This window comes from Gossypium hirsutum, chromosome A07, assembly GCF_007990345.1.
Source record: "Gossypium hirsutum isolate 1008001.06 chromosome A07, Gossypium_hirsutum_v2.1, whole genome shotgun sequence".
NCBI classification, from domain to species: domain Eukaryota; kingdom Viridiplantae; phylum Streptophyta; class Magnoliopsida; order Malvales; family Malvaceae; genus Gossypium; species Gossypium hirsutum.
Window position 1 is genome coordinate 56,914,684 of NC_053430.1, and position 10,840 is coordinate 56,925,523.

Here is a 10,840-nt window from a genome sequence, read left to right on the forward strand (position 1 = left end):
TCCTTGCATATTAGTCCTTAAACAGAGCAGTTTACAACTTCGGCAGGGAATTGCTATTTATATTTATATTTATATTTTTTATATAATATTAAAAAGTAGAGAATAAGAATAATACGGTTTAAACTCATGTTAAATTAATATTTGATGAGAATTTTAATCATCATTCCATTCAAGTCAAGACTATTATATTTTCGTTTTAATTTAATTATGAAAATACATAAATAGAAGTATTAAAACAAAAAAAATATTATTCAGTTTATTTAATAATTTTTTTCCACAAATAAACTACCTTAATTTATTTTTATGGAAATTTTTAACTCCCTTTGACCATAAAACGGATAATTTTGCTTACAACAATTTTAATATTTTTTTTTTTTTGAAATTGCAGACAAGTTTTATTTGTTTCAATTAAAATTTATCATTTATACTATTAATTAAGGTTTTGACAGACTAAACCAACTCAATCTGAAAATGACTAATACCCCTACAAAAGTAACAAATATTAATATAAGGATATTTTTATATTTTTTTCATGTTTTAAAATAAAATAATAATAAAATAGGATTTTCTTTTGATAAAATGAAAGAAATGGCTATTTTAATAACACTTGTAATAAAAATAAAAACTTAAAAGTGCAATTTAAAGATTAAAGTATAACTTAAGAACCAATTCACTAATAAAATCTTAAATAAGTAATATATATAATTTTAATTTCTATTTGATTAATTCAAATTTCAAAATTAAAATATTATCCAACCAATCCAATATAAGTACAAAACCGTAATAAGTAGTCAAATAAATTTGGATTCCACCGGTCCGGCCAGCCTTTTAACCAATGCATCCGACTTAACGGTTATTCTAGTTAAAAGGGGAAACGAAGCTTATTCGGTTTTGCTATAACATTATGGTGTTGGGGGGAATTTCCGGAGCAAGTATGAATGCAGTGTGACAGTGCTAATAATAGTAATAAATAAAAACTGCATGCTTAACTTCACCCTTTACACCGCATCTGCGTGAAATAGAAATCATTCACCTTCCTCCACCTCTCATGTTAGAGTTGAGTGACATTTCAATCTCTTCCAGAGACCGGCCTTTCGTTTCAACCAGAAAGTAGTACGCAAAAATTGCTGACAACACCGACACGCTGCCGAAACCAGCATAAACTGAAGCAACTCCAAACATTTCCACTAAGTCAAGGAACAGTAGCCCCACCAAGAAATTACAAACCTATATCATCAACACAAAGTTTCCATATTACTTGAATGTATACGACAGCCAAATTAAACAAAACTGAAAATAAATATAAATCACATACCCAATGAACAGAGAAGCTCAAACTCATTATCTTTCCACGTGTCTTGCTGCTACTGAGTTCTGGAATTATGAGACCAGTTACTGGGCCTGCTCCAATTGCAAAGGTGAATATGTACCTACATGAAAGCATTTTGAAAGAAAACACTTATTAAATCTGAAACAAGAGATGCAAGTATCGGCAAGCAGCTCAGCTCTTTTATGGTCCCACCTAACAAGTAACATGTCAAACGCTTTTAACATATAAAAAGGCAATCCAAGGGTGTTCAAACCATAAGGGTCAGCATATCTGGCATTTAAATTACAGCATGTGAGGGGTCTCCTTACATGAGCGTCCCTAGAATGGATAAGTTGTGACTGAAATCTTCCTCTAATGGGTAATTAATAGCAAAAACAATAAGAAACATTGAAACTGCCTGCAAAAGGGAAGTTCATTGCTTAGTATTATTAGCATTGCATCAATCAAGGGAATGTCTATTGGACCGAAACACATATATGCACGTGCAGTCACATGTTCATGTATGTACACACAGACTGCACTTTAAAGTTTCCTGGAAACTCACCAAAGTAAAAATTTCGGAGTATCTCAAATAGTACTATACTGTAATGTTTCATAAATTTTTAACTGTGGAAATGTTGGCAATTTAACAATATTTGACCTCCCTGCCATGTACATATTTCCTACATGAATGATCACAGTTCAAACTCTGTGCTTTTCTTAATTTTCCTTCAAAGAGGTGGTTTAGTATATTGATACTTAAGTTACTCGGACTGATGTGTGAGTGATGGGTATGTGTATGTATCCAATGTGGATATATTCAATCTTTTCTTTTCTTTTGAAAGTTTTCCCATGTATTTGAAGGATTCTTGGACGGTCATACCCACGTATAAATATTAGACATGGGTATTTTAACAAAACTAAAGTGTCAAATCAACATAAATCGGTACCATTTACTAACATAAATTTAGAATAAAGATTTACTGTCTCACCATTCCCAGATAACTTCCAATGAGAAGCCTTCTCCTTCCTTGTGTATCCATAAGGTACGATGCGCAGAGTGCACCTGGAGACCACAAATTGACAATTGCGAGAGGTTGTTTTAATAAAACTAGTTTTTAATGGCACCTTCATTGTATGTGATTTAATGCATTTAATATTTAATTAATTTTTTAAATATTATATTTTTAATTACAATAATAAGAGTAAAATAATATTTCTTACTTGAATTATTAAATATAATTAAAATATATTAACTTTTCAATTGAAATATTATAATAGAATTTTTATTTTTTTTGAATATATAATAGAAAATTTTTCAAATAAAAATTAAAGCATTTTTAACATATTTAACATACAATATACTTTTACTTTATCTAATTAATGGAAAATAACAATATTCAAAATAATAACTAATTAAACTCTAATATTAATTAAGTGGTAATTAAAGTGTTTAGAATTCTATTCAAGTAATACCACTATTTACACCAATAAAATAAGCACAACTTTTGTTTACACCAAAAATTTTTAGACTAATAATTGTAAATTATAATATTATAATTATCCCAACTTTTTTCTTATAGTTTATGGTCTATTTTAAAATTAGCACAACTTTTTTAACTAATAATTGTAATTTAAATTCTAATAAGTTTTAAATCAACTTCTATTAAATTATAATTATTTTTAAATGTATAATTATCACAACTTCTATTTTATTTAAACTTTTTTAAACTAATAATTCTAAATTAAATATTATAATTATTTTTTAATGTGAATTTAATAATTGATGGAAAATAAAGGGTATTATCATCAGTTCAAAAGTTTTTCCGAACTCATGATTTTATAGATATTATAGATAAGAATTCAACACAGAGATTGGCAAACAAGAAGGGAAAAAAATACAAAAGCGTATCTCATACCTGCAAAATTTGTAAGTCCAACAAATAAACTTGCCAAAGCACCACTAGCAATTCCAACATCTTGAAATGTCAATGATGAAAAATAAAGAACTCCGTTTATTCCAGCAAACTGTTGAAGAACAAAAAGGGCTCCTCCAATGAAAGCAACTGTAACCAAAAGAGTATTAAAAGAAGTTTACCAAGAAACTAATATAAAACCTAAATAAGGAGTATCAAGAATAATCTTAAGACTGCAAACGTAGAAGACCTTAATAATACCTCAAAATTAAACAAAAATAAAACCTCAAAATATTTACTTTTTATTAGGTGAGATTACCGAGAAGCATGCTGTCCTTTTAGCAGAAACCAAGTTGAAGGAAAAGTTAAACATAGAAATATCAGAATCATGACAAAACATGCAAAAAAGAAACCACCTTGATACAACCTCGAGAATGGGGCTCTTCCAGAAGCTGCATCCATCTGCTGTTCACATCAGTCCCATCATTCCTGATGATTGACTGGAATTCCTCAATAGCTTTGTCAACTTCTGAGTCTCCCCAAAGATTACGGATAATTGTTTGTGCATCTTTTATGTCCCCTACCTACGGAGATGCCAAACTTCTATGTTTCAAGAGAACATGCCAAGAAGTAATACATGTGTAGTTTGGTATTGACAAAAATAAGGGTCATACTCTGCATAACCAGCGGGGGCTCTCAACAGTAAATTGCATACCAAGAGCTAGAAGAAAACCAGGCATACTTGCTATATAGAACATTGTCCTCCACCTGGAAAACATTTTTCCTACTTTCTTTAGCAGTTTGAAGCAATAAAAACCTATAATTTGATTAAAGAAAAAGTTGTTCCATACATGACACAAAGAATAACTACAAAATGCACCCATAGACACAAAATTAATTGGGTGAAAATACCTACAAAGTCCCTCTATCATAAGAACTGGATCAAATTAGTCCAGTACTATTGAACAGATCAATTCAGTCTCTTTACTACTAAAAGGAATCAAATAAGGTCAAACCGGAACAGATATAACATTTATTATTTAAAAAATGACATGAAAATTATTTTTTCTCATTTGCAGTTCAACTCCAAACGAAATATTTCATTTATAGAACTATAAAATGCTTTCAAAATATTACTCTGTTAAACAATAAATGACATATTTTAAATAGTAAATGTTGAAATTTGGCCTTATTTGATTCTTTTTAATAGTATAGGGGCTAAATTGATTCATTTAATCAATCTCTATAATAGAGGAACCTGCCAGGTACATTCACCAAAATAATTGTAATCATGCACTTGTGAAGCTTAGAAGTCCCCATGAGAACCTTTTTTTAAGCATAAAATGTATGGAAAGAAGATGAGCACAAAAAGGAATCTGCTCACAGGTAACAATGACAATAGAATAGAACTAGTAAACCTAGATAAAAGGTATTAAACTAGCACATAAATATACACTTATGATGCCTAGGAGTTCCTTGAAACCAAAGATAAGTAGTTTGTAAACAGAACTTCTGAGAAAATATACTGCATCAAACAAAAATTGCCGATAAAATAAACGTAAGAATGACAATAGCTGGAGAATACACTCACATAAATTATACATAATTAGTTTTACATGATGCACATTCATAATGGAGTTTCTTCATAATGAGCATATAAAGGTCAAAAGCATGCAAGACACATAAGTCAGTACTTGACAGTGACACTTTCTTGAAGGTGTGAGGCTAACAGTCAAATTCTTCACAGCACTACAAGCTACAATAAGTTGAGTTTCTAGAGCTGCAACTTTGGTTCAAAGAGACCAAAGATGGTAACCACACAATTAGGATTGCTTTGAGTTCCTTTACACAATTGGGTTTCTTTCAATACTCATTAAAAAACCATGATTTTAAACCTATAAACTTATATGTAAATTACTCCAACATTATGATCTTTAGATTGCAAAAAAAATAACAGTGCAGAAAAATTTTCAGGTTTATATTATGATAGTTACATCTGAAGGGTCAAGTTAATCACTGTTTCAGCCAGATTCAACTAGAGAGGAAAAGGAAAAATATATGTTCCTCATCAACAACCATCATTGCTCTGAGAAAAGGAAAAAGGAGGAAGCAAGTTCTTACCAATGTGGATCATGTTCTGCTGGTATTCCAAGACACAATGAGAAAATAATTCCAAGGCAAGTGCCAATTTGGGACAAAGTGCCCAGTGAACCCCTGTATTTTGTTGGGGCAACCTATGGGGAATGAACAGAAAATGAAAAACATTAAAAATGGAATATCCTCTCCACAAATTCCATAAAAGAAGCAGCAAGTTTTATCAAACAAAAGCTTTAACCAAATCGTTCAGAGTAGAAATAGCTTCCTGCTCAGTTTACCAAGTTAATGTGTTCAAAGCACCTATATGCATTTCATAAAGTCATTGGCAACTATGGCAGAATAAGATGGTTAACCTACAGACAGTTAATAACATATCATTAAATCTGGAAAAATTTACCCGCCAATAACAATCTATGTACAGTAATTCCCTTTTTCTTTTATAATTTTTTTAATGACTACCCACTTTGACATCATTTACATCCATCTTACATGGTAGGCTCATTAGGGGTGAGTGTTCGATCGAATCGAATCGAATGAAAAAATTTCGAAGTTAATCGAATTGACGAATCATATTTTATCATCCTAATTTGATTTAAATTTTCTCGAATCGAGTCGAGTGATATGGAATTCGAATCGAATTCAATCAAAAATATTTGTTCGAGTTAAATTTTAAAAAATAATTTTGGGTCCTTATAACCATTGTCACCCACCGTAATCAAATTTTTTATTAACTTTCATCACCTCATAATTTATTTATTAATCTTTTATATACGGGTTAGCTTATTTACTTGCTTAGTTGTTTAAATTATCTTTAAATGTAACCATTGTCACGATTGTCACTATGTATTTTGGAATTAAAAAATATATTAAATGTAAAAATGTGATTTTTTAATAAATGTTATTTTAAAGATAAAATGTGAAATTGATACTAATATAAAATTTTAACATGAATATTATATGGCATCATTAATAATTGAATTTTAATATAAATTTTCAATATGACTAAACAATTCAATAATATAAATAATATAAAATGTGAAATTTAATTTAATAATATAAATAGTAGATATAAATAAAATTATTACTATTTATGTTTAGGGATTTTTTTTGGATAATTTTGATTTTTTATTTGGGGGTAAAGGGTGAAAAGTAAAAGTTTTAGGGGAAAATAAAAAGTTTTGGGGAGTAAAAGTTTGAGGTAAAGTAAATAGATGGGAGAATTTTGAGGTAAAGTAAATGGGAGAGTAAATTTTTGGTGGGAAATGGATTTTGGGTAGATTGGGGGTTGGGATAGGAGGGGAGTAAAAGTTTTGGGGGGAAAGTGGGAAAGAGTAAAAGTTTTGAGGGAAAAATAAAAAGGTTTGAGAGTTTGGGGTAAAAATGTAAAATATTATAGTTTGATATTCAATTTATTCGAATTACTCGAGTTATTCGAATTCAAAAACTCATTTCGATTCGAACTCGAAATTCGGAAAAAAAATTCGGGTTGACTCGAATAACTCGATTTGTTTAACTCAAAATTTGAAAAAAAAATTCAATTTTTTTGAGTCGAATCCAGTTTTGCTCACCCTAAGGCTCAGGGTACAATAAGAAGAAAAAAAAAAGTAGCATTTTAAGAGTAAGAAGAGTTAAAAATCCACTTATTCCTCATTTCAACAAAGAGTAAAATTCTAGATGTTATGAGATATAAGTAAAACTTAAAACCTAAAAGCCAGAATTCTTGTCATTAAGCAGTACCTCTGAAATATAAATTGGAACAAGAACTGTGTTCACACCAATACCAAGGCCAACAAGAAGTCTTCCCAGCAGTATTTCATTTAAGGAATGCGCTTGTGCACTGTCACAAATTGAAGAGTCAATCAAGATAGGAAGGAAAAAAACGGTTTAAGGACAACAGAACTCAATAGTCTATATTCTAAGGAAAGACTTACTGCAGCAACATAAAAAACAAAGAAATACGAAACAACTTAATTAAATACGAAGAAACCATATATTTCAACTTTTTCTTTTGTGCCCTCTGGAGCAGTTTATTCTGTTATTCATATGAGTGTGTTGCATGTAAGAAGCATTGAGTTACTTTAGTGGTCAAAGTAAAATAAAAAAGTACAAAAAAGAATCATCTGTAGTGATTCTTTTCCAAGAGATCTATGGTGCAACAAAATAATGATTCTGATGTACTTATCCTAGTAACATCAGTAATAATTAATGGTAAGTGTTAACAGGCTGTAAAACATACTGTAATGTATTTAAAAAGCTCCAAAACAATCCCTACAAACTAAAAAAATTGTTTCAAATCATCAGACCATTAAAAATCTACCGTTAACTTGATGATTTGGAGAAAATATATTCAAATCTAACTGGCTTGCTCATAACCCGACCCGACCCACGCAAAAAACCCAATTATCCCAAAAACAAAACATGCCATGTATCTGGTGTGGCTGAAAAAAGTAAAATCTTTGAAAAGATAAACATTTTTAAGCAAGCAAACTAGCTCAAGCAATTTCAGAACAAGAGTAATCAAACTGTTCATTGTTTAAGCTGCATTTGATGAGCAATGGAGCTAATAAATAAAGATATGTAAATAAAACTTCAAGAAAATATTCAACTAATTGTACTTTTGAGAATAAAGAAGAATTGGAAAGAACGAGAGTAATTGGGTTGCGTGGAACTACAGCGTGAATTGCTAACTTAAATATTTCTAAGCTATAAATAGAATGAGATTTTTTATACAAGGGATTAGGCATTGGGGGATTTCAATTAGAAATATTTCCTCTTCTCCTCTAGCTTTTCTGATTAATGCCCCAAATTTTTCATTAGATATATTGCGATGAAGTTAACTTGGGGTTGGGGAATTTGGAGATTTGGATTTAGGGTTCTGAGGGATTGGCAGGGGAGAGTCACAATAGTTGAAACTTCTATTGTGGCCGGTGGCCACACGGTAGTTCTTAGATTTGGGATGGTTGGGTTTTTTCCATGGGCCGGATCATGGGTAAAGCAGTTAGGTATGATATATTTTGTGCAAACTATCAACAACTTAATGGAAAATTTTAACATTATCATGATTTGAACAAATTTTTAATGCATAAGAACTAATTTGGAGTAATTTTTAGTAGAGGAACTAAAATGAACTTTACACAGTAGTACACTTTGACCCAATTCTTACCATTATAAGAGTAAGCTCAGAAAGCATCTGAAGGGCCAAGATATAAATTGGTTTACATGTTTAAACACACTTTCAAACACATAAAGTACAAGAAGCTACTGTAATATGTGTCCTATAAGTTCTACCTAGATAAATACAGAATGAAATAACAGATGGGGTGTGAAACACACAAAAGAAACAAAAGAGTACAAAATAATTATAGTACTGTTTAAATGAACTCCACATTTCACTTGGCATAGAGGAGATAAAATGCATTGCTTGGATTACCAATGCCTATATGTTATTCTCACCTCACAATTGCACCAAGTATCAATGGTATTGTGTCAATCTGAAAGGTCCGGCGACAACCTAGTTTGTCCACCAGTGAACCACAACTCAGGCTTCCAATGAAAGCTCCAGCAATGAATATGCTTACCACAATCCCCTCAAGAATTGGATCTCCTTCGAAACCAAGTTCTCTTGCAATTGAAACGATTGGACCATTCATTACTCTGCAAAACAAAGAATGCAATTTTGTGAACTGACTCTTAGACAAAACAATTTTACTCTTTAAAAATATCATTGATTTTCAAGTTACACCTATGTTATGGTGAGTATTGAATACGTGTGTGAGTCCAATATGGGCATACTCAATATTTTTGTTTCTATTTTATTTCTTCACATATATGATCATATCCCATACCTATGTCAAACACAAGTGTTGGACATCGGTACTTTAGGGAGAATTAAGAGACCGGGTATATGAATTCCTTCCATACACTCCCGATGAAATTTTAACACTCTACAACCAGGTTTATACATTAAAAGACAATAATTCAGTGTTTAGTTTCCTTATTTATAGTTTTTTTATGGAATATTTATAGTTAAATAAATAAAACTCTTGTAAGCATATAAATCAGTTAGCAACATAATTTCCAATTTCTCAACAGCTAAACGAGCGAGCAACTAATTAGAAAGAACAATAAAGCATAAAAAAAAATTCAATAAGAGCTGAATTAAGCTCCAGAATATTCAAATGCTTCATTGCATAGCAAAAAGAGCAAGGAAAAGAAAACAACAATTAAATTTTCAGAAAGAAAGAACAATGTTTTTATTAAAAAAACACTTACCCTATGTGATAGCCGAAAAGGAAATTGGACATTGAAGCAACCAAAACGTGAGGGAAAGTAGGAAGCCATCCCAAATCAAAGCTTTGATCATCGCTTTTTTCTTGATTACGTAAACCTTCATTATCTGCAATTTAAACCCTAATCAGATATTAACTATAAAAATTCCACAGAATCTTGTCCGTCGATTGAATTTGACGAAAGCCAATAAGCCGAAAAATAAATGATAGTAAAAACCTGGCTCCTGAGTCTGCAACTGCTTCCTAGTCGCCGAAGCTTTCAACTTTAGTGACGGCAAGGGGAAACCAAAACGAAAGGTTTTGGGTTTAAGGAGTACTTTGGGGCTTAGATGAGAGGTGAAGAATAGGGGAACCGGGACGACCGGTCGGTGGAGTACGGTGGCAACCCACATCGAGTGAGAAATCGAGGAGAGAGAATGGGAATTGAAGTGTTTTTTGTTTATTTTTTTCCTTCAATAATTAGATAGAAATGATGGGATAAAGCCAGGTGGCGTAATTTGTTAGCTCTGCAAGGAAGGAATAGGATAAAACGGTCATAAAAAAAAAGAGTAACAAATTGGCGGGAAACACGAGGGCATAGTTCAACAGTATACCGGCAAGGATGAGAGCATTTTAGTGACATTTTCTTTAGCATGACGTAATTTACTTATTTGTGGATACTTTTTATGCAAGGATATTAAATTTTGAAATGTTAAAGACGTGGTTTAATCGTAAAATGCCATGAGTCCGAACTTTTTACTTCTAAATAATCGAAGGGATCTCATATTAAATAACTAAAATCCAAATAATTGAAAATTAGAAGAAAGAAAACCGTGAAATCATGTTAACCTCACATCTAAAACCCATAAATTCAAAATCAATTAAAATGTGTAATTTGTAATATATACTTTGGTACAATTATATATATTAAATTTGAATTTTAGTTTTTATATATATAATAAATTTTAATTTGGATTCAATTCTACACATTTAAAAAAATAAATAAATAAATTTATTTTCATATTGAATTAATATAATTGTTTTTGTATATAATATCAATGTGATTTGTGTTAATTCAATAATATTGTTAGAAATTTGTAAAAATTGAATCAAATTAAAATTTAATGCATAAAATTGTATAAAATCAAAGTTCATATATGATAATGCACATTGAATCAAATTTCATATATGTTTTGATATTTATAAAAAAAATTTAGCTATGAAATCAATATTAAAGAACTTTCAGGGAA

At 30.5% G+C, this 10,840-nt stretch overlaps 1 protein-coding gene across 2 annotated transcripts; it reads right to left on the reverse strand.

Annotated features, from left to right (window-relative positions):
• Positions 1 to 684: 684 nt before the first annotated feature.
• On the reverse strand, positions 685 to 10,117 carry LOC107888281 (probable plastidic glucose transporter 1). Of its 2 annotated transcripts, XM_016812340.2 has the most exons (12): positions 9,829 to 10,117; positions 9,595 to 9,718; positions 8,776 to 8,976; positions 7,060 to 7,159; positions 5,347 to 5,459; positions 3,900 to 3,993; positions 3,653 to 3,809; positions 3,229 to 3,375; positions 2,302 to 2,375; positions 1,639 to 1,727; positions 1,316 to 1,430; positions 685 to 1,227 (listed from the first exon to the last, which is right to left on the reverse strand). In XM_016812340.2, the coding sequence occupies exons 1-12, from the start codon at positions 10,001 to 10,003 to the stop codon at positions 1,030 to 1,032; spliced, it is 1,587 nt and encodes a 528-aa protein (XP_016667829.1). In that variant the 5' UTR covers positions 10,004 to 10,117; the 3' UTR covers positions 685 to 1,029. The 2 variants fall into 2 exon arrangements, 1 of the variants encoding a protein (XP_016667829.1); XR_005930062.1 differs by lacking the exon at positions 685 to 1,227 and having other exon boundaries at positions 1,310 to 1,430; positions 1,523 to 1,727.
• Between the last annotated feature and the right edge of the window lie 723 nt (positions 10,118 to 10,840).